Here is a 24,356-nt window from a genome sequence, read left to right on the forward strand (position 1 = left end):
ACACACACACACACTCATGCACGCACGAACGTACGCACACACATGCAGGCATGCAGGCTCACACGCACTCATACCAGGTGGAGAGTTCGGGGAGGGGGATAGCTTAAGCAGGGGAAAGGACACAGTGCTGACCAGTTCTGTGGCTGTTCCTGGCTTCCATAGGACTTACTTGCCCCCAGCTATATGAACAACAGCTTCAGACACGACACCGTCCTTTTGCCTAAACCCAAGGTTCAAGAAATGATGAGCAGTGCTCCCCCAGCCAGCATCACGGAGGCTCACCAGCAGGAGATGGCTTCTGGAAGTTCCATAGCCTGGTGGCAGAAGGAATCTTCAGGAAGCTCCCCAGACTGGTGGCAAAGGCTGAATGGTACACCCAAAAGATAAGTGGGGTTCTACCCTCAGCACCTCAGAACGTGACCTCTGTTCAGAAACAGATTCATGGAAGATACAGAGAGACAGGGTCATCCTGGAGCAATGTGAGGTCTACCTCAGTGTGGCTCCATCCTTAGAAGAGAAGGGCTTTGAAGTTAGGCAGCTGCAGGCAGAGGAACATCCAGAAATGTCAGACACCCTGGAAGGCAGAGTGGGAAAGACCCTCCCAGAGTCTCAGAAAGCACAGCCTTGTGGACCTCCTCAAGCCAACAATTCTGGACTCAAAAGTGGCCACAGGATTAAATGCCTGCCGTTTGTTTTGTTTCGGTCATGCTGGAGAAGCATCCTAGGGTTGGTTCCCTGTATGCTGGGCAAAGGGCTCTGCTGCTGAAGACAGGAAGGTACCTGGTGAGTGCAGCAGAGCAGAAGGTGGCTTCAGAAGGGCCATGGTGTGAGGACTGTAGGGTAAGCCCGTGGGCTCCGCAGGGGCTTCTCTTCTCAAGGGGGTACAGCGCAGGTGCTTCCTTATCCTGGTGACTGGAAACCGGTCCCTTCTCAACTGTTGTTTCAATCTCGGATACTCGGAGACCTGGCCAGCAGGAGTCACTCTGCATTAGGTTTGGGTCAGGTAGCTTAGCATGTTGTAGAAGCCCACTGTAGAATAATAGTCTCCAAGAAATTTTATCCTATAAGCCCTTTAAAGGGACTAAAATTTGTTCACAAACAAACCAACCATCCAGGAGCTGTGGTTGACTGGGATTAAGGGGGTAGTGTGAATAAAATGTCTGGCAGAGGTTTGACCCCTCATTCGTATTGTCATCTCCAAAGATGAGTGTCCTTTCACTTAAAATAGTCACCTTTCTTTCCCTTGTCTTGCAGTGCTGGGAGCAGAACGCAGGGCCTCATGGAAGCTAAGGAAGTGTCTCTACCTCTGAACCACATCTCCCCTTACAGTCACTCTAAAAGATGGGTGTGGGGCTGGAGAGCTGGCTTGGAACTCTTGTAAAGGACCTGAATTTGATTTTCAGCACCAGTGTCAGGTGGGTCACAAGTGCCTGTAACTCCAGCTCCAGGACATCTAACGCCTCTGTCCCCGTGACCACCGCACTCACACGCACATATCACATATCCTCTACACACACAATTTAAAGCTGGAGGTGGTGGGGCAGCCTTTAATCCCAGCACTTGAGAGGCAGAGGAAGGTGGATCTCTATCTTTGAGGCCAGCCTGAGCTATATAGCAAGCCCTTGTCGAAAGAAAAGAAAGGAAGGAAGGAAGGAAGGAAGGAAGGAAGGAAGGAAGGAAGGAAGGAGGGCCTGGTAGTGATGGCACACACCTTTACTCCCAGCACCCATAGGCAGAGGCAGGCAGATATCTGAGTATAAAGCAGCCTGGTCTATAGAACGAGTTTTAGGATAGCTGGAGCTATAAAGAGTAACCCTGTCTTGAATACCCCCCCCCCAAAGAAAAAGGGTAAGGGGGATTGAGCAGGAACCTATAACTCCAGCTCCAGGGAGAGCTAAATAATAAAAATAGATGGGGGGTGTGGTATGATGCAGTCGATCAGCCTGGTCTGCAGAGTAAGTTCCAGGACAGCCAGGACTATAGAGAGAGACTTTATCTCAACCCCCATCCCCTCCAAAAAAGTTGCAAAAATAAATTAAGCAATAAGCAAAAGAAGAGGAAACATTATACTCTCGTTAACACACCATCGCTGTCTGCTGAGCACACTGCTCCTTGCCTGGTGCATAGCACAAATGTGTGTGTGTTCTAGTTTGCTTTCTGTTGCTGCAATAAACATCATGACCAAAGCAACTGGGAAAAAAACAGGTTGATCTGCCACGGAGCTATCCTACGTTCTGTGCCCGTCTGTCTTTTCTCCAGCCACGCCCCTTCCTTACATGCTTGCCCCTTCCATATTCCCTTCTATATACTCCCCTCCCCCTCCCGACTCCTCCCCGTGTCCAAGGCTCACACTTCACTGTGAGCTCTCCTTGTCTGCCAACCCACCTTTTGTCACCTTACTTTACAGGCCCTGTGTAGCTTTGGAGCCTATCCTGGCACTCGCTCTGGCTGGCCTCGAACTCACAGAGATCTGCCTGCCTCTGCCTCCTGAGTGCTGGGATTAAAGGTGTGCACCACCAATGCCCAGCACACAGTTTTAAGTAAACTGATTTGGAAGTTTGAAGCACTCCAGGACTTGCTTTCCTACCTACACAGAAGTTATGGATACAATGATGTCAGCTTGGACTGTGGTGACAGTTTTCAGAAAGGAGTGACTCAAACCCACAGAAATGAGCTGACCACACCTGCTATCCCAGGAGGCAGGGGGTGGGGTGGGGGAAGAAGATTGGACAGAGAGAGAGTTCTAGACCCCTGTCTCAACACAACAAATAGAACTGACCGTGACTGGAGGCCAGAGCCCAAGGTAACGGAGTCACAGAGCTGTTTCTCTGCAGGCTCTGAAGAATGTCGGCCCTCTCCATCCTGCCTCTGATGTCATCTCTTGACTCGTAGGTGAGTAGTCCAGACTGCTCTGTCTGTCTGCCTCACCCTTCCCTCTAAATGTTTCTTTGAGTCCCAGGATGGCTGCTGTCTTGGGTTTTAGGGCCACCGTGAGGCAACATGACATCAATTTTTCCTCCTTTGGTTTTATTTATTTATAATGTGGTTCTGCCTGGGCTGCAACTTGCTCTGTAAAACAGCCTGGCTTGAACTCACAGATCCTCCTGCCTCTGCCTTCCAGGTGTTAGGATTAACGCTGTGCACCACCACCACCACCCATCCTTACTTATTCATTCATTGTTTGTGTGCAGGGGAGTGTGGAGGTCAGAAGACAACTCCCTCTCCTGTCAGCTTGTGGAATCAGAGGATGGGACCAGGTCCTCAGGCCTGTGCACAAAGGACTGTAACTCACCGGTCCATCTCTCCAACCCATAGGTTTTTTGTTTTTGTTTTGTCTTTTTTCCTACTAGTTTTACACTCTAATCTAGGCTGGCTTCATGCTCACAGTCTCCCTCTTGCTTTAGCCTCTCAAGTGCTGGGATTGCAGATATAATCCTCCATGCCTGGCTATCATATAATCCTAACTCATTATATCTGAAAGACTCCATTTCCAAGCAAGGATACTTTTTTTTTTTTTTTGGTTTTTCTTTCTTTCTGGTGGTGAAGCGCTTAGAAGTCAGAGGCAGGTGGATCTCTGTGAGTTCCAAGCCAGCCTGGTCTACAGAGTGGCTTCCAGGACAGCTAACACTACACAGAGAAACCCTGTCTCAGAAAAACAACAACAAAAAAGATTTCTTTCTTTATGTATGATTGAGTATGATTGTTTGCTTGCATGTGTGCATGTCTGGTGCCTGATGTCTGAGGCTATCAAAGAATGGCATCAGATCTCTTGAGTTCCAGGATATGGTTTTGAGTCACTATGTGGGTGCTAGGAAACAAACCCACATCCTCTAGTAGAGCAACAAATATCACACACACACACACACACACACACACACACACAATTTAAACTTATTTTATGTGCATTGGTGTGAAGGTGTCAGATCCCCTGGAACTGGAGTTACAGACAGTCAGGTGTTGGGAACTGAATCAGGGTCCTCTGGAAGAGCAGTCAGTGCTCCTAACCACTGAGCCATCTCTCTTGCACTGTATGAGATATTCTTCAAACCAGTACTGTATCTTTTCTACGCTATCTAGTGCAGCCATTCTGGGATCAGGATACGGTAGGTAATCTGACACTCAGGTGCCAAGAAGATATGGGGACCAGATACCCACTTCCATATGTCTGTATTGAAGATCTTCCAGGTTCATAATACTCATGAGAACCTCATGCTCATGAAGACAGTGAAGCCGCAGGGTGGGGCCAACCCCCATCATCTCTACCTTGAGAAGTCTTAGTATTAGAAGTCATCGTACTATTGATACTTTCTCTGAGTTTCAATGGGCATCTGCCTTAAGTTCTGAAAGGGGAGAGTCTATAATTACACATTTATTAGAAACAATGCCTGTAGCTGGGATGTGGTGGTGCACGCCTTTAAGCCCAGCATTAGGGAGACAGAGGCAGTCAGATCTCAGTGAGTTCGAGACCAGCCTGGTCTACAAGAGCTAGTTCCAGGACAGCCTCCAAAGCCACAGAGAAACCCTGTCTCAACAAAACAAAACAAAACAAAACAAAACAAAACAAAACCAGAAACCATGGCTGTAATGGGCATAACAGCACAGATTAAGACTGATAATGCCCCAGTTTATGCTTCCAATAAAAGGAAACAATTTTTGCACATTACAACATAAAACATTTTTCTCGGATACCATACAATCCTACAGGACAAGCAATTGTTAAGAGATCTTATCACAACCTAAAAGAGATGCTTGCTGACCAGAAGGGGGATATGAGAACCCCCAGAGATAGACTGCATAATACCTTATTAACTTTAAACTTTCTAAATATTAATGAAACACAGACAACAGCGGCAGAAAGGCATTGGACCAGAGAGAAAACTGCTAATTCAAATCACCCTGTGTACTAGAAGGGTGCCAGGACATCTGCTTGGAGAATGGGGAAGGTGTTACCATGGGGCTGAGTTATGCTTATGTTTCCACGGGAGATAATAAATTATGGATCCTGTTGAAATTTACAAAAATATGACATGAGCAAGAGACATCTCCCAGATGTGGCAGCTGCAGAGATGCCTCCACAGAACACAAGACACTGAAGACCTTTGCAACAGACAACTAATCCTCCCATCTGGGGACAACTGAAGAATTTGTGTGACAGAGGGGAGGCGATGCTTTGCATGACTCAGAAATCTTTGAATGCTACAAACTTATTTTTTGCCATGCTTTCCATGGCAGCGTGCAGGTAAAAGGGAAGGCTCATAATTATTGGGCTTTTATCCCCAATCCTCCAACTAACCTATCAGTAAGTTGGGGAGATATGGATATTCTTGTAGTGGTTAATGAGTCTTCTTGGCTACCTGGTCCTTAGGTCAACCGAGGTCCTGCTCAGCCAATGGAGGAGGGTAGAGTGATAACCTCTCAAGTATGGCTATCCATAGTCACTACTACCCAAAAGGCTGGCCTTGGCTCACAGAAATCCACCTGCCTCTGCCTCCCGAGTGCTGGGACTAAAGGTGTACACTACTACCACTGGCTTTTTTGTTTTTTGGGGTTTTTTTGGGGGGGGTGGGGGGGAGACTGCTTCTTGCTACCTGAGGTGCTGGCTGTATCGTGGAGTAGCTGGCTGTTTCATTTCACTGTCCAGGCTCTGTGGCGCCACTTGGACCTGGCAAAATGCTGTTCAAGGTAGATCCAAGTTGACTCCCAAGGACTTAAAGCACCTGATTCTTTTCCATCACCTGGACACACTCTTTCTATCCAATTTACCAGGAAACATAGGTGGTTGGTTACTGAGGCCAGTCATTGCAGAGTTAGTATCTCTAGGGTGGTGTTGGTTCTTACCTGGACGTGTTTGCTAGTCTTGCCCTCCAGCTCCGTAACTAACAGTTGGTAGTCCTGCAACAATAGCTGATTAGCAGTGGTCAGTGGGTCTCCAAAAAACATCCCAGTGGAAGTAAGGAGGTATAGACAATGACAAAGCTCCCATGAGTGAGGCAGAGAAGTAAGACCCAAGGGTCTGCAATTCCTAGTGTCCCAGGAATTCAGAGAGGGTCGATTTCAAGAAGGCACAGGTTGTCCTGTGGGTTGTCATGCAAAGAACAGGGGCAAGGGCTCTGAGCCCAAGAGAGACACAGTTGACTGGTACCAAGACTTGCAGAAGAGCCTGAAGGTGAGCAGAGGACTGTGCTAGAGAAATGAAGCTTGACATCCAGGGCAATGGCCAGAGGCGGATAGCACCTCTAGAGACCCAATTGCCCACAGTGAATGGAAGGCAAAGCTGCCAGTGAACGAGGAAGCAAATTTGTCGCAGATGGAAGAAAGCAGATCTGTTGAGGGTGGAGCAGGGTGGGTAGGGTATCAGCCGGAAGTGATTACCTTTTGGTGGGCCCTGCCACTAAGCAAACATGCCACACTCAACAGAGTTAGTGTAAGAGGGTTATTGGGGAAAGGGAAAGCAGAAGCGTGAAAAGGGTAAAAGGAGATACCTCCTTCCATCTATTAGATCACTGGCAGAATGTTGCAAATGTCCCATAAAATATCAGGATATACAGTGCCGGGAAGTGGGTTTTTTGGTAGGCTTATTACCCACGAGTGAGTCAGAAAGACATCCAATGACTATTTATCAATTGAGGATTGAGGGAGAGAGGGTCAAGCTGTCCGGGGAGTTGTCACTCAGGGTGCAGGGGCAGAAGGGCAAAGCCCAAAGGACTCAAGTGTAGATGAGAAACAAGAAAGGCACAGGCTGCCCAGTGAGTTGTCACACAAAGGGTGGGGGCCAAGGGCTCTGAGCCTGAGAGACCTGTGGTTGCCTGTACCAGATCTTGTCCAAGAGGTGAGGAACCACAGTCGAGACAGTCCTCACTTGTGGGAAATGGCTAGAGGTGGGGAAGGAAGAAAGGCTCACCAATCATGCCAGTATTGGATGAAGGAACCCATCGATCCAGAGAAGTGAAGCTTTTGTATGTGGACCAGGTTCCAGAGTCCTGGCATACCTCCAGCTGCCCGGGGGCAGGAGAAAACACCGGGAACCCAAGGGCAGGCCAGTACAGATGCCTGAATACTAACATCTACCATTACTAAAGGGGCTTGTACAATGGCACCCTAATAATTACAGCATCACTTGTGAATGCTGTACCCTTCATACCTGTATTAATTCTAGTATGTCTTTAAACTTGACCTTTGAAAGTTCATATATTTTTTTTTGAGACAAGGTTTCTCTGTGTAGTTTTGGAGTCTATCCTGGCACTTGCTCTGTAGACCAGGCTGGCCTCGAACTCACAGAGATCCACCTGCCTCTGCCTCCCAAGTGCTGGGATTAAAGGTGTGCGCCACCACCACCTGGCTCCTTCAATATTTCTAACTGATCCCCTAACAGTATTATAGCTTGCCTCAACTCAGCTACCTCTGAGCCATCTCTCCAGCCCTTGAATTTCTTTATGAAATACCACTCCAGCTGTTTCTGCCATAGCTGTCAATATAATGATTCCCACAATAACTGCAATAACCAGTCCAATCATTCAACTTGTTCTTTTTAGTATTCTTTCAGCAGCTTTTGTAGCAGGATTATCACAGAGTCTTGCCATGGTCTTGACAGTTTCCCTGGTATCCAGAGGCAGAGGCAGAAGGATCTCTGTGAGTTTGAGGCCAGCCTGGTCTACAGAGCAAGATCTAGGACAGCTAGGGCTGTTACACAGAGAAACCCTGTCTCAGAGAAAAGAAAGAAAGAAAGAAAGAAAGAAAGAAAGAAAGAAGGAAGGAAGGAAGGAAGGAAGGAAGGAAGATTGAAGGAGCAGATGAAATGTGGTTGGAATGTTTCTTCTTATTGTATTACACCTTTAATGCTTAATGAAAGCAAGCATGATTGGGATAAGGCTAAGATGCATTTGATGGGTCACCCTAATTCTTCTCAAATGGTTTATGATTTACAGAAAGAAATTAAAGAAACTTTAACAAGTTACCTGATACATTAAAGATACCATAGCATCACTCAACTCTATGAATCACTTTAATAGATTTCTTATTCTAGCAGCTATTGCTCTTGCAGCAATAGTAACTTTACTGGCTTTGAAATGTGTTTGGTTTACTTACATAAGGTTGAAAACAGTAAGATAGGGAAAAGGCAATATATAATGTGAGTCTCGTGGCCTTCAAGATAATTAATATGTGTATAAATGAAAGGGGGATCTGAGGGAGCATTCCTGATAGGCTACACCTGGTCTGGCTCCAGGGTGCTAGCACCCAGCCCTAATCCATCTTTTGTTTAGTAGATACCTTTTAAAAACTATATATATACATTTTTTTTCATTTTATATACCAACCCCAGTTCCCCCCCCCTCCCCTTCTCCCGCTCCCCCCCCCCAATCCACTCCTCAGAAGGTATAAGGCCTTCCATGAGAAGTCAACAAAATCTGGCACACCAAGTTGGGGCAGGACCAAGCCCCTCCCTCCTGTATCCAAGTTGAGCAAGGTATCCCACCATAGAGAATGGGCTCCAAAAAGCCAGTTCATGCACCCTGGTCCTGGTGCCTAGTAAATACCTTTTGTTTCTCTTGTCAGCCTTTGTGAATCTTGTCTGGAGAGTTTCCCAATGCTGCAAAGCCCATGTAAAACTTGGTTAGAGAACTGTGGTATTTTCTTAATGAGAATTGCATTTGGCACTGTCCCTTTGGAGGCCTAGTAAGGTTGTTTTGGAAATCAACTTGCTAAGGTGTGAATTGGAGAACAATAAAAGCCCTGGGCAAAGGAAAATCAGTTCAGTCCTTAGAGACAAGGTAGATCCACCCTGCAGCCAAGAAAGGAGAAATTCATTCATTCATTCATTCATTTTCTCTTTTGTTTTGTTTTGTTTTTCGAGACAGGGTTTCTCTGTATTGCTTTGGAGCCTATCCTGGAACTTGCTCCGTCGTCTAGGCTGGCCTCGAACTCACAGAGATCCACCTGCCTCTGCCTCGAGTGTTGGGATTAAAGGCATGAGCCACCACCACTTGGGCAATTTTGCCTTTATTTTTTATTTTCTTTATTCTGTAAAGTTTTCCTGTGTCTTGATTTGACAAGTGAGAGGCTGACTAATCCAAGGCAGCTCCTGGGAAGAAACAGAGCAAGGGTGAACACACAGACTTTGAGCTCTCACAGGGACCCACAGGAACCTGTAGGGTGAAACCCACATTTTATAGCCACTAATGTCAGCCTCTAGCCACACCTGAGGAAGAGAACAGGAGAGGATGTACTGAAAGGAAAACCACAGTGTCTGCAGAACTGGTTCCCCTTCTCACAAGTTAACAAAGGTGAAACAAGGTCGCTGACACCATCCCAGGGGGACAGAATGTGGCCCAGCCACCAAGGACACTTATCTGAAGGCTCTAGACTTCAGCACTCTTCACAACCCTGAGGCTGGATGGTGAGCATGGTGAGCCGGCTGTATCCTGCTCCAAGTTTCTCCATTTTGTTTAGGACAGCAGATTACAGGCTGTGTTGTGTCCAGAGTGACTGCAATTTGTTTGTTTGTTTGTTTGTTTGTTTGAGACAGGGTTTCTCTGTGGCTTTAGAGCCTATCCTTGGCACTCACTCTGTAGACCAGGCTGACCTTGAACTCAAAGAGATCTGCCTGCCTCTGCCTCCCGAGTGTTGGGATTTAAGGCATGAGCCACCAACACCCGGCAAGTGACTCCATTTTACAAAGAAGCTCTTCACTCTATTTTTTTTAATAATTAATTTTTATTATTTTATGTGCATTGGTGTTTTGCCAGTATGTATGTCTGTGTGAGGGTGTCCAGGGTGTCCCTGGAACTGGAGTTATAGTTGGTTCTGAGCTGCCAGGTGGGTGCTGGGAATTAAACCCATGTCCTCTGGAAGAGCAGCCTGTGGCTCTTAAGCATCAAGCCATCTCTCCAGCCCCTCTTCATTCTATTTTGAGTGCAAATTTTGAGACAGATGGCTCTGTGCTATGCAGGACACAACCATGGCTCAGACTGATAGCTAATTGATTGATGAAAAGTTTTATCACATACAAACTTATCAAATTGTCTCCGGAACACAGAAGCACGTAGGTGGATAAAAACAACAACAACAACAACAACAACAACAAAACATTAAAAAGAAGGCCTCAGACCAACAGGAGGTCCAACCCTCTCACACAGTGACGCCTCCTACTGGACACAGTGGCACCTGCTGGACTCATCAGGCTTTGAGTCAGAACAGTTGCTTTTCACCCCTACCTTCAGCAAGGCTTCCTTAGCCTTTTTGCGGCTACTCTGTAACATAAATAAATCATTCTCCGAGGTATAATGTTCAAAGTGAGTCTTAATGATAATAAGTTTGGAACAAAAGAACCTATGATGGCCAAGGCCACACCTATCAAAATCAGTAGTAACTAGTGGATTACAGGCAACAAAGAAACTGCCTAGCTGGTGCATCCGTTATTTAGTAAATTCTGCCCTTGTCTCTGGGTATACACTTAGGACACCAGGCTCTGCTGAGGTTCCAGACAGGCATGGTCCAGGCTTCGGGGGAAGGAGGCGGGACTTCTCCGATCACATGATCATTAGCACCAGGATGAGTTTGTCTTCACTCTCAGGTGCAGGATCATAGAGGCTGAACTCCGATTTAAGACTCACTGACCTTCCCCATGGGCTGACTTCCTCGGGGCTAAGAGCCCTGGCTTCGTCAGCTCCACCCATTATACGTGGACTTGGAAGGAGGCCAGGAGGCAGCAGCAGGTGTTCAAGGTGCAGGGGCAAGGGTGCGGCTGGGCAGCCTATCCTCCTGGGTAAAGTGTGGGCGAGGGTGGTGCTGTGCACCATTGACACTTCTGACACTTGTGTCAGGTCTTAAAGATATTTTCAATAGTGAAACAGAAACTAGAAGGTGACCGAGGGTCAGGGAGCAGCAAGGAGGATTAGTGCACGGAAGGTAAAAGTTTCAATGTCCAGAGGCTGCAGAGATGGCTCAGAGGTTAAGAACACATGCTGGTCTTCCAGAGGACCCTGGTTCATTCCCCAGCACTCTCATGGTGGCTCACACACATCTGTAAACACAGTTCCAAGTTATCTGACTCCCTTATCTGGCTTCTGCTGGCACAAGGCAGCACACAGTACACAGACATACATGTAGGCAAAGCATCCTACACGTAACAAAAGTTTCAGGGTTGCAATATCAAACAGTTCTGGAGCACGTGACATGGCTCAGAGGTAAGGCTGTGTTGCTAGTCTCTCTTGTAGGACTTTTAATCTACATTTTGTCACGTGGCTTTTTAACCTCTTTCCATTCTTTTTTTTTTTTTTGGGGGGGGTCAGGGTTTGTCTTTATAGCCCTGGCTTTCCTGGAACTCACTCACTCTGTACACCATGCTGGCCTTGAACTCAGAGATCCCTCTGCCTCTGTGCCCCTCTCCAGAGTTCTGGGATTAAAGGCATTCCCCTCCATGACCCCGTTTGTGGGGGTTGTTCTTAGCATGCAGCCTGCACTTGCCCTGCCTGTGATCCCCAGTATGAAGGAAGAAGGGAGGAGGGAGGGAGGAAGGGAATGAAGAAGGAAGGGAAGGTAGGTCAGAAATATGTTCAATGATGCAAAGAGCGAGAGACTACTACTCCAACGGAAGCATCTAGAAAAGGTAAACTTTCCTCTTGATCTAAAGGGTCTATTTGGAAGATTGAACACAAACAGGACGCACATTTGATTTTTATTCTAAGTGGCGCTGGTGTCTTTTCTCCATTGGCCAGGGTTCAACCTCACAATCTTATTCAATTGGCAAGTCAGAAAACAGCTGATGCCCCTGGTCAACAAATTCCTGGAACAGAGCGGTGGGCCTTGTGTAAGCAAAGCTTTTACTGTGCGTGCTTGTGGAGGGATTAAAACATTTGTAAATGTTTTAATAAAAGTCTTACAAGATAGGGGAGATAAAACATTTGGATTCCTTTCATCATAACCCTTGGGAGGCTGTTCTCTGAGTTCAGGCCAGCCTGGTCTACATAGAGAGATCCCAACTCAGACAAAACAGCCTTTGAATTCCTTGTCCTAAACACAAGTTTTGTAGCATTTGATAGAAGAGACTGTATTTGTTATTTTCTTTTTTATTGAGGGAAGGGAACAGTGTAAATATTAAAGTTCTAGACTTTGAGAAGGACGGTCCTAAGCTCTGTCCTAAGGCCTATGGAGGGACGGCCTTCAGGGGACAATTCATGCAATGTCTGGTTTTTAATTCTTTTTGTTGTTGTTGATTTTTTTAAGTTTTGTGTTGTTTTTGTTTTTTTATGTGTATGGTTGTCTTGCTTGTGTGTGTGTGTGTGTGTGTGTGTGTGTGTGTGTGTGTGTGTGTGCACCACATGCTTGGAGGCTAGAGAAGGGCATCAGAACCCCAGGACCTGGAGTCACAGATGGTTAGCTGCCTGTAGGTGCTGGGAATCAAACCTGGGTCCTCTGCAAGAACAGCCAGAGCTCTTAACCACTGAGCCATTTCTCCTAGCAGCCAAGAATAAAACCACTACCACAGTTTAAAGCCAAATTTGAAGTTAGCTCTAATTAAATACTGGCCAGGTTGATGGACTCTGTGACCAGATCTAACTATGGGTTTTCAGAAAATGGCCCCAAGCCATGGTTTGCAGGGGCTTAAAAGGCAAACCCTGGCTGGGCTTTGTTGACCCATGCCTTTAATTCCAGCACTCAGGAGGCAGATCTGTGTGAGTTCGAGACCAGCCTGGTTTCCAGAGCAAGTGCTAGGATAGACTTCAAAGCAAAGCGCCACAGAGAAACTCTGTCTTGAAAAACCAAAAAAATGGGAAACCCCACAATTTCCCACATTTCCCACCAGGTCCAATCAGGAGCAAGCACACATCCTGACCTATTTCCTGCCCATGTTCCTCCCGCCCACATGTGATCAAGCATATCCAGTGTAGTTGGGTCTAACAAACTCATTTAGGGAAGTGAAAGCCTGTGAAAGGTTCAGGCTTTAATGCTGATCGGCTCTACCTCTTTAAGAGACAGACCTCGCCCCCTGACAACAGTCAGGGCATGAACAGGAAATCGTGTCATGTTACCTGATACACATTATGGCCTGCCCTGCGTGAGGACTCTGGGCATGCGTGGAACCTCAGTGTGTATGCACAGTCTTCCCTATAAAAGCTCCAACTTCCCTGCTGCTCACTCTCTTTACACAGCTCTCTGTCTGCTCACTCCTCTGCTCTGCTCTTCTCCCACCTATGTGCTCTCTCTGCCTCTATGGCGACCGGCCATGGCGGTCAGCCATTACCCCTGTTCCTCTTCTCTCTTAGTCTCCCTACTCTGCCGGGCCTGTAATAAACTGGTTAACATGTCTCATCTGCCTCTTTTCCTCTTTTTAAATAAAAACATAACAGCCTGGCTTTCAGCATTTCAGGAAGTCTCTGTCCTGGGCAAGAGGCCTGCAGATCAGAGGCATTTGTTTCACAGGGTTCTTAGGCACAGTGACTAAAACCGAAAACATAACTTTGACTCTCACACAGCCCCTCGTCTTGTTTTCTGAGGCCCTCTTACTATGTATGTAGCCCAGGCTGGCTTGGAACTTGTGATCCGCCTGCTTTAATTGCCTAACTGCTTCGATTACAGGAGTGCATTACAAGCTTGGCTTTCATTCCTTTCAGTCAAGGTCTTTCCATGTAGTCCTGGCTGTCCTGGAGCTCTCTTTGTAGATCAGCCTGCTCCTGCCTGGGAGTGCTGGGATTAAAGCATTGGATTCCCTGGTACTGCAGGGCAGAAGGTTGTGAGCTGCCATGTGGGTGCTGGAAACGAAACCCATGTCCTCTCAAAAGCAGAAATTGTTGCTTAAACCTGAAACCTATTGTTAAAACTGAAAATCACTAGGAGAAAGACCAGTTCCACAATTATCCCAAAGCAAACTTTATTTAGTACCGGAAGGTGGACACTGGCCAGGTCCAAACCCGGGATCTCCAGAGATATGGCCCCAATTTTTGTTCAGTAAGGTGCTCATAAAGGCAAACCCCTACAAAGCTGTGGTACTTTCTGCCTACCTCCAATTGGGGATAAGCATACACCCTGACTTACTTCCTGTCTACCTATCTCCTCGTGTGTGATCACCTAGACACTGTGCAGTTGGATCAACTAAAGTTGTTCAGGGAATTGGAAACTAGTGACTTGTATGAACAACAGCCTCCTGCCAGGCATTGGTGCCACACGCCTTTAATCCCAGCACTCTGGAGACAGAGGCAGGCAGATCTCTTTGAGTTCGAGGCCAGACTAGTCTACAGAGTGAGTGCCAGGATAGGCTCCAAAGCAATAAAGAGAAACCCTGTCTCAAACAAACAAACAAAAAAACAGCCTCCAACATCTCAGGAAGTATCTGTGGGGCTTACAGGCTAACTTCAGCCTTACACTAGTCTCTGAGCCATCTTTCCACCCTTCTCCCTCCTCCTTATCCCCCTCCCCCACCCACCAGACAGGGCTTCTCTGTGTAACAGCCCCTGGCTGTCCTGGAACTCACTCTGTAGACCAGGCTGGCTTCAAACTCCCAGAGATCCAACTGCCTCTGCCTCCACCTCCCCAGTGCTGGGATTAAAGGTGCCCACCACCAAAGAATGGATAAAATTCTTAATTGAGATAGAATTCCCATACAACAAAACCACCCTCTTAAAGTGTATAATTTAGTGACTTTTACAGGTTACAGTCTATGCACTGGTCCTCACTATCCAAACCCAGTGTTTCTACCAGTCCAAAATCTGCTCTTCTTCAGCAGTCTGACTCCACCTACCCTAACCTGCTCTGGTCCTTCCTACTGCATCTGTCCACAAGTTTTCAAGCAAAGAATCTTTTTCTTTTTTCTTAAATAGATTTATTTTATCGGACACAGCAGTATCTGCCTGTGTCTGAGATCAGTAGCCCTGAGAGGAGGTGTGTAACTCAGCATAAGAGAAAAATAGGCATGACCTTTGACTCAGCTAGTAGGAAGCTATTCTTAGATGCATTCCCACAAGTGGACAAAGTTAGGAGCGTTAGATATGCACTGGAAACTCTGTTGCTTTGGTCATGGAGCAAAACCCTCTACCAGCCCAAGTACTTATGAGCTGGGTCGGAGTTAGTAAAACCAACCAGTGGTGTCACAGAGTGGGAAGTTACAAAAGCCCCCTGGAAAATTCAGAGATCAAGTGTTCCAACTTGGAAAGGTGTATACAATATATTTTTGTTGTTTAGTTTGTTCTTTGTTTTGTTTTTCATTTGTTTCCCTGTGTTGTATAGCCCTGCTGGCCAGGAACTTGCTTTGAGGGCCACTGACCTCAAATTTACAAAGATCTGACTTGCCTCCCAAGTGCTGGGATGAAAGGTATTACCACATAACAGACTTTTGTTTTTATTTTTGAGACAGTGTCCTGGCTAGTTTTATGTGAACTTGATACAAGCTACAGTTATCCGAAAGGAGAGAAACTCCATTGAGAACATGCATTTGTAAGATCCAGCTGTAAGGCATTTTTTTTCTTTTCTTTTTTTTTTTTTTTCCGGTTTTTCAAGACAGGGTTTTTCTGTGGCTTTGAAGGCTGCCCTGGAACTCTATAGACCAGGCTGATCTCGAACTCACAGAGATCCACCTGCCTCTGCCTCCTGAGTGCTGGGATTAAAGGCGTGCACCACCAACGCCTGGTGGTGTAAGGCATTTTCTTAATTAGTGATTGCTGTGGGAGGGTCCAGCCTGGGCTGGTGGTTCTGGATTCTATAAGAAAGCAGGTTGAGTAAGCCACTAGGGTTCAAGCCAGTAAGATGCACCCTCATGGTCTCTACATCAGCTCCATCCTCCACGTCCCTGTCCTGTTGAAATTCCTATCTTGACTTCCTTCTGTGATGAGCAGTGTTGTGGAAGTGTAAGCCAAATAAACCCTTTCCTCCCCAAGTTGCTTTGGTCATGGTGTTTCATCAAAGCTATAGAAAGCCTCATAAGACAGACAGGGCCTCACTAAGTAGCCCCGACTGGCCTGGAACTCTCTATGTAGCCCAGGCTGGCTTTGGACTCTAGAGATCCACCTGTCTCTCCTTCCTGAGAGCTGGGATGAAATGCATGTGCTATTGCAGTATTAGCAATGAAACCAGTACCTCCAACCTGATAGGCAAATACTCTCCAAGTGCACCATAACCCTACTAGCCCTAGGACAGGTTTTGATGGGAGCAGTGGTGGTTAAAATATTTATTTCTGCCAGGCTTGGTGGCGCACACCTTTAATCCCAGTACTCAGGAGGCAGAGGCAGGTGGATCTCTGTGAGTTCCAGACCATCCTGGTCTATAAGAGCTAGTTCCAGGACAGCCGCCAAAACCACAGAGAAACCCTGTCTCAAAAAACCATATATATATAAAAACCATATGTGTGTGTGTGTGTGTGTGTGTGTGAGACTGTGTGTGTAAACACACGTGTGCAGGTGCCTGAAGAAGCTAGAAGAGGTTGTCAGATCCCCTGAAACTGGAGTTACACGTTGTTGTGAACTGCCTGGTGTGGGTGTTGGAAACTGATCTCAAGTCCTCTGAAAGAACAGCAAGTACTCTTAGCCCCTGATCCATGTTTCCAGCTCCCTGGAACATGTATTTTAAAACTGGAAATAAAAGCCAAAGATAAGGGCTAGAGAGTTGGCTCAATGGTTTAGAGAATTTGTTGTTCTTACAGAGAACACATGGTTCAAGTTCCAGCACCTATATGGTGGCTCACAACCATCCATAACTCCAGTTCTAAAGGCTCCTATACCCTCTTCTGACCTCCTCAGGTACCAGGCATGCACATGCTACACACACATCCATGTTGGCAAAACACTCATACACATAAAATAAAATCAATAAATCTAAAAAAAAAAAAGCCCAAAAAGGGGTGGAGGGTGAGGAAGAGAAAGTCAAAGCAGCCAGGGAAGGTCATATGAGCACTGATCTCAGCACCAGGGTTCTGAAGTCTGGAGGACCAGGAGTTCAAGGTTGTGGTGAGATAGGATTTATGATTTATTAAAGCTTGCCTGAGGGTACATAAAGTGTTCAGCCACAAGTTATAGAAGCCAGGTGGTGGTGGTACACACCTTTAATCCCACCACTTGGGAGGTAGAAATAGACGGATCTCTATTAGTTCAAGGCCACGCTGAGATACATGAAATATATCCAGTCCTAAAGAACAACAGCTCACACTAAGATGATCTCAGCACTTGGGAATCACATGCCTTTAATCCCAGGACTCATGAGAGGTATTTAAGACAGGCACAGGGTCTCAGAGCTGGATTTCATTCTCCAGCCACATTGAAGATAGAACGACTGTCAGTCTCAGGATTCTCCAGCCACATTGAGGAGAGCATAGAAGTCTGGGATTATAGTCTGAGGTTTGGAGGAATCAGGTTCACCTTTCAGTCTAAGGTAGTGGTAAGAGTTAGTGGCTTGGCTGCTTTGCTTTTCTGATCTTCAGCTTGAAGCTTGAACCCTAATATCAGTCTCTGGGTCTTTTATTTATTGTGCTACACAAAGTCAACCTCAGCTACATAGTAAATTTGAGACCAGACTGGGCTACATGAGACACTGTCTCAAAAACAACAAAGCAAAACAAAAGATGTTAAAGTATATCCAGGAAAAAGAAACCCCAAGCAGATGTCTAAGGAAACCACACCTATCACCTTAAACACACTCTGAGCATCCTGGTCACAGTGGCTGCTCTCGGGTATGTGCCACTTCCTGGCACAGAGAACCCAGAATTACCTTGGCTCTGCAGTGTCTACCAAATAGGGCCCAGAGATGGATCCTGTGGGAAGTCTTTCCTGTGATCCTGCCAAGACTGAGGTTTGACTAGGCATGGTGGTACATGCCTTTAATCCTAGCACTCTGGAGGAAGAGACAGATGGATTTCTGTGCATCTGGGGCCAGCCTGGTCTCCACAGCAAAACAGTGAGTCACAGGCAAGCCAGGGCTATATACTGAGATCCTGTCTCAACAAACAGACAAATATACAAATAAACAACCACCCCTGAGTTTTCCTCTGCAAACTGGGGAGTCCTTTGTCTCTGGGGTGCTGGGGATGGAGCCCAGAGCTGTGCAAGTGCTCTGGCAGGGGCTTTGTCCCAAGCTTGCCTCTTGAGAAGGCTGTCTGGGTGACTGAGCTATGTTCCCTGGCTTCAACCAAGGCTCTGTTCTATGCTGTCACCTCAGAATGTGACTGTGATTGGAAAAAGGCTACCTTGAGCAAAAAGAAGTCATGGGGCCTGTCTCTAACCAATGGAAGGGTCTCTTTATGAAAAGGGGAAGCTGCCCCACGGACAGGTGCACAGAAGGCAGATGGCAAAGGGACAGAGTGGCCAAGCAGCTTTGGGAGCTGCCTGGGACAGATCCCTCACAGTTTGGAAGGAGCCATCTCTGAGACACTTGATTTCAGACTCCCTCCTGCCTGTGGTCTATCCGTCAGTCCATCTTAGTTGAGTGTTGAAGTCCACGGCCCTCTGCCAGGTATAAAGGAAACTCCAATTCCCCAAACCCCAAAAGGCATCCAAATATCCAGAAATGGGTTCAACATGGACTATAGGAGGATTTCTGGTAGTTAGATTGTTAGACCCCCTGGAAAAACTCAGGTATCCGGGGTCCAAGGCCACGACCTCAGTCACCCCAATCACCAGGCAGATTCGAGAGCTTAATGCAAACTGCATGAGGCTTTATTGTTTTTTAACGAGCTAACCCCATGTTAGCTTGGGTCTTTCACCCACCCGCCATGGTGGATGCTAGCAAAGACCCCTCGAACTGGCTGCTGAGCCATCTTGTAGGGCAGCGAAAGGGGAGTGTCTAGGGGTATGCACAGGTTCACAATTGGTGTGCCTCCAGTCTTGGAGGGCTTGCCCTGTGTTGATTGGCCAACTGGTTGTTATGGCCCACAGGCCATCCCAGGGTGGTTGCTATGCTCTGTGGTCATTGCTGTGCACTTGTCCGTAAAGCACACCCAGAGCCGTAAAGCATAGCACCACCAGCTAACTTCTGATTAGTTCCTTGCCACAAGGCAGGGATCTGACTTTCTAGTGACTAGGACAAGGTCAAACAAGCATGTGTTCAGCTGTTATGGCTGCCGACAGGGGCAGGCATCTGACCTTAGTGACTAAGACAAGGTCAGACAAGCTGTTATGACTGCCGAAAAGGGGGGCCGGTCCCTTCAAGATCAAAGACAAAACTTCTCAGAGACTTTTGAACTGGTTCCCATCTACCAAAAGGAGTCATTTCCCTTACCTCTAGCAGAGAAAACAGGGTATCTTAGTGTGTTCTATTGCTGTGAAGAGATACTATGATCATAGCAACTCTCTCTCTCTCTCTCTCTCTCTCTCTGACTTTTGGAGACAGGGTTTTGTGGGAACCCACAGAATTGACTCCATTCCATTTTGACTTAAGATCAGAGAGCTTTTACCTGCCCTTGCTCCTCTGAGGTTAAATAACAAAGATGTCTCACCTAAGACATAAACACAATAGGATACTTGACTAAGGTCTGGTCGCTGTATGTCCTGCCTAGACAATGGAATACTTAACTCAGGATATAGTTACTTGATGTTTTGGGTATTGAAGAGGTAATTACTCTGTTTGTTCCTTGTATCGTTGGAAAGGAAGTCTTTTGCCTTCTGCCCCTCTTTTAATGAGGGTATTAAAACTCTGGGGGTGTGGGGATTCAGTATTTACTGAATGCCCTCCTGACACTATCTCTTGTTTCTTCTTTGTGTCTTTCCTCAATTCACACTCCCCTTCTCAGGTATGAACCAGGGTTACAACAGGATTTCTCTGTGTAACAACTGTGGCTGTCTTGGAATTCACTTTGTAGACCAGGCTGACTTTGAACTAACAGAGATTCACCTGACTTTGCCTCTGGAGTGCTGGGATTAAAGATGAGCACCACAACACCGGGCTAATAGCAAACCTTATAAGTAGAAAGCATTTAACTGGGGGCTTGCTTACAGTAGACATTTTGGTTCATTACTCTCATGGCAGGGAGTACAGTGCCACGTAGCAGACATGGTAGCTGAGTTCTGTATCCAGATCCAAAGGCAGCAGGAAGAGAGAGACATTGTGGCCGGCTTGAGCTTTTAAAACCCCAAAGCCCACGCCCCTACGACACACTTCTTTCAACAAGGCCACACCTACTCCAACAAGACCACACTCTTAACCCCTCTCAAGTAGAGCCATTCCCTAGTTATGAAGCATTCAAATGTGTGAGCCTATAGGGGCCTTCCTACTCAAACTATCACACATGGCTACCTCTGGTACCCATTAGCATTTCAAAGCTCATGCTAGTTCCCAGGCTCCCTCAGTATCAAAAGTACCTGTTATCCGTTTCAAAGTCCACACTTAGCACCCTCGCGTTCTCACCTCCACGCCCCCCCCATAAACTCCCTTCAGCTCACAGACTTCCTTCCCCCTAGCTACTCATTCTCCTTGGAACCCCACTAGTCTCAATATGATTTTTTTTCTGTCTCTTCTTGGCCCCGTCTCCTCTCACTGTTTCCCCCCCTCTATTCTCTCTTCCCTGCTATTCTATCCTCTCTTGAAGATCACGATGGTCATGTTCAGTCTACTTTCTCTCTCTGTTCTAGACACTTCCAGATGCCTCTGACTGTTCTCTCTCTCCTATCTATAAAAACTTTCCTCTTAACTGGACTGTGAAGAGGTCCTGTTGTCAGTTTATACACCCTCATGTGTGCTGGACAACCTAGGCTCTGTGGATCAGCTGGAGGGATGGCTTTGCAGTTAAGAGTACTGGCTGGTCTGGCAGAGGATCCAGGTTTGGTTCCCAGCACCCATATAGCAGCTAACCATCTGTAACTCCAGTTCCAAGGTGTAGAGGGCACAGAGGTCTTTGTGCTCACAGGCATGTACTAAGGGAAACTGGACATTTAGGCAATGCTGGGGATCCAACCTAGTGCTCTGTGCATTCAAGGCAAACACGCTAGCAAGCTATAGTAAAACTAGGGAGTTGGAAGGGAGATCAAGGGTCCACAGATACAGCTATGATATCACCTTGTTTGTTATTTTCTTTTTTGGGTAGCACTATTTACTCTGTAGACCAGGATAGCTTTGGACTCAGAGATCCACCTGCCTCTGTCTCCTGAGTACTGGGATTACAGGTGTGTGCCACCATCTCCTGGCTAACCCTGTCATTTTCAAGAGGGGAGAGTGGGTGTCTTGGTCCATAATTATTTCAACAAAAGTGAAAAAACTGCACAAAGTTGTTTTAGTTTTCTTGGGCAGCAAAGCACTCACTTGGATAGCTTGACATAAGGAAACATAGAAGGTGACATTTCAAGTCAAGTGTCATTGAACAATTCCTTCTAGAGGAGGATCTATTCCAGGCCTGCTTCAGCCACAAGTCCTAATGTCCTGGCATCTCTCTCCAACTAACCTGTTGTCACACAGACTGTTCCCTTGAGTGCTTCCCTTGGAAGCTCCAGCAGGGAAATGCAACTAAGCATATGTCCCAGTCATCCTTGATCAATGACTGGTACTCCTCTATCAGGAAGGCCATCAACCTTTACCAAACACACAGTTTTGAGAGGGACCTAAATGGAGCTGGGAATGAGAGATACATTTCTAGTCATCCAAATCGGCAAATCTACTTTAGCCATCCATGGGGTGACAGATGTCACAGCCAGATGGCCCTCTTGCTTTCCTATTTATTATATCCACACATCCTTCTACCTACCGGAGTGTGATGTTTTGATGAGAAATGTCCCCCACAGGCTCACTTTTTGAACAGTTGGTTCCCAGTTGGCAGTCCTGATTAAGAGGGTTTGGAACCTTAAGCGGCAGAGCCTTGTCAGAGGGAGCATGTCACTGGTGGTCAGCTTTGACTGTCCCTACTTCCAGATTGCTTTCTCTGTCTTCTGTGGGTGGTTGAAGGTGTTTCCTCTTAGCTTCCTGCTGTGGCTGACAGCTACCATATGTTCCCACCATCACAACTCTCCCTCTCAGATAAATTTTTTTCTTCCTTAAGTTGGTTCTAGTCATTTAAAAAATTGTATGTATGTGTGTGTGTGTGTATGCATGCATGCATGCATGTATGTATGTATGTATGTATGTATGTATGTATGTATGTATGTATGTGTATGCACAGGTACTCCCAGAGACCAAAAGAGGGCATCGCATCCCCTGGAGCTAGATTTACAGAAGACTGTAAACTGGAAACATGGGTGCTGGGAACTGAGCTCAGGTCTCTGGACAAACAGGAAGTGCTTTTAACCACTGGGCCATCTCTGTAGCCCTGGTCATGCATTTTATCTCAGCAACAGAAAGTGACTTGTACACTGGTAGAACTGGGGTTAGAGCCCTCATATGTGCTAGGTAAGCATTCTACTGCTGAGCCCCGCCCCGGCTTTCCCTCCACTTAGAAGAAAAGCAGTCATTGTACTCAGGGCTACCCTAATTCAGCATGACCTCATCTTACCTACCTACTTGGCAAAAGCCCATTTCCCGTATGAGACAGGAATGTCAACACAGCTTTTAGAGGCCAGGGTTCCCGAGGCTTGTTTGAATTTAAAGAAGACCCTTGCTGCCCCTCCGGGCTGTCTGGGCTTAGCACACACAACAGTACCAGGAAGACAAAGACCCTCACTGTGCACAGCAGTCCGGAGACCCGTAACTGACTCACTCACCTTAGCTTTGCAAACTCACACACACAGCAAACTTTGACTGTGGGCGAGTAATAGGCGCCTACAAATGTATGACAAGGAATGTTTGGGCTGTTCCAGTTAATTAGGTACAAACTCATTTGAACTGTTACTGAGGGCAGAGACACAGTTTGGTGGTGCCGAGCTTGCCCGGCATGCGGGATGCATTGGGTTCCATTCCCAGCATGGCAAAAATAAAAGATAAAATATCAGTATATTTACTGTGGACTTTGGGTCCCTTGGAATTTTCTCATTCAACAAATAATCAAATTTTTTGAAGAGCACACTAATTACAATTTTGTTTTGATTTCCTCCCTCCCCAAGACAGAACCTCACTGTGTAGCTCTGGCTGTCCTGTATGTCACTATGTAGACCAGATTGGCATTGAACTCACAGAGATCCACCTGTGTCTGACTTCCAATTAATTAAAGGAATGCACCACTACATCTGGCTGTTTTGAGACTTAATCTTTGTATTTAGGCATAAATGCATATGGGTGTTTTACTTGTATGTATGCCTGTGTACCACATGTGTGCCTAGTGCCGACAGAAGTCATCCGATCCCCTGGAACTGGAATTACATACAGTTGTGAGCTGCCATGTGGGTATTAGGAATTGAGCCCAGGTCTTCTGAAAGAGCAGCTAGTGCTCTTAACCACTGAGACACCTCTCCAGCTCCTTTTAATTTTTAATGCTGTTCTAGTTTCATCTCTGTTGCTGTGATAAAATGCTCTGACCAAAGGCTACTTAAGAGGAGAAAAAGGCTTATCTGGCTTACATGTCCAGGTCACAGCACACCACTGAGAGAATCCCAGGCAGGAACTCAAGGCAGAAACCTGAAGCAGAAAGCATGGAGGAACAGCTTTCTGGCCTAATTACTGGTTCACTCACAGGCTCATGTTCCGATAGCTTTCTTACACAGCCCTGGACCTCTCTTGCTTAGGGTTGGTATCTTCCAGGATGAGCTGGGCCCTCCTGTATCACTTACTGATCAAGACAGTTTCCCACAGACATGGCCACAGGCCAATATGATCCAAGTTCTTCCGTTGAGGCTTCTCTCAGCTGACTCTAGGCTATGTCAAATTGACAAGACTAACCAGGACAGATGTTAAACATGGTTTTCTCACTGGGATGACGGATGAAGGGCTTAGTTGAACTGTATAACAGTTGTGAATCAATGCCCCAACAAGGCATGTGGATGAACCTTAGACCACAGGTAGCCACCCATCCTGCCATGTGGCCTCTGCTAGCTAGAATACCCTGACAGCAGCTAATCCTTGCCCTGGGATGGGAAGGAGACCTTAGCAGGCTGGACAAACAGGTCTGGCTGCCTGTTGCCACAGTGGGACCACTGGGAAGATTGTCCTCAGCCAAACCATTGGGGTTTTCTGCAGGAACTGGCACCTGTTTTCAGCCCAGCAAATTTCCTCTGAAATCACTAGAGAGTCTGACCTGGGCCCTGGGGGTGGTGTGGAAGGGTGGGGACTGGGGGTGGGGGGTGGAGAAGGTTGGAGATGGGGCTGTCATGGCTCCCTCCCAAGGGCAGCCTGAAGACAACTCATTCTTGAGTTGAGGGATTGAAAGGGTTCTCCCAAGAGTGAGTGAGGTCTAATGACAGCCTTTGAGTGACCAACAGTAATGCCAGGACAGCTTCATGGTGGAGGGCAGATCTCTAGCATTCTGAAGACCCTGGGTCCCATCCCCGCACTGTGACAATAAAACTCAAGCTAGCCCCTCACCTGAT

General features: G+C 46.8%; 1 protein-coding gene across 13 annotated transcripts in view; it reads right to left on the reverse strand.

The window, feature by feature from the left end:
* The window catches only part of LOC107979351, a 61,658-nt gene that overhangs the window by 10 nt on the left and 37,292 nt on the right, over positions 1-24,356 (reverse strand). For all 13 annotated transcript variants that reach the window (XM_035448467.1, XM_035448475.1, XM_035448474.1 and 10 more), the window contains one exon: positions 1-964. This exon is cut by the window's left edge and continues 10 nt beyond it. In XM_035448467.1, coding sequence (XP_035304358.1) covers positions 722-964 — 243 coding nt within the window. In that variant the 3' untranslated portion in view covers positions 1-721. The remainder of the gene's footprint in view (positions 965-24,356) is intronic.

Source organism: Cricetulus griseus, chromosome 8 (assembly GCF_003668045.3).
Source record: "Cricetulus griseus strain 17A/GY chromosome 8, alternate assembly CriGri-PICRH-1.0, whole genome shotgun sequence".
NCBI classification, from domain to species: Eukaryota; Metazoa; Chordata; class Mammalia; order Rodentia; family Cricetidae; genus Cricetulus; species Cricetulus griseus.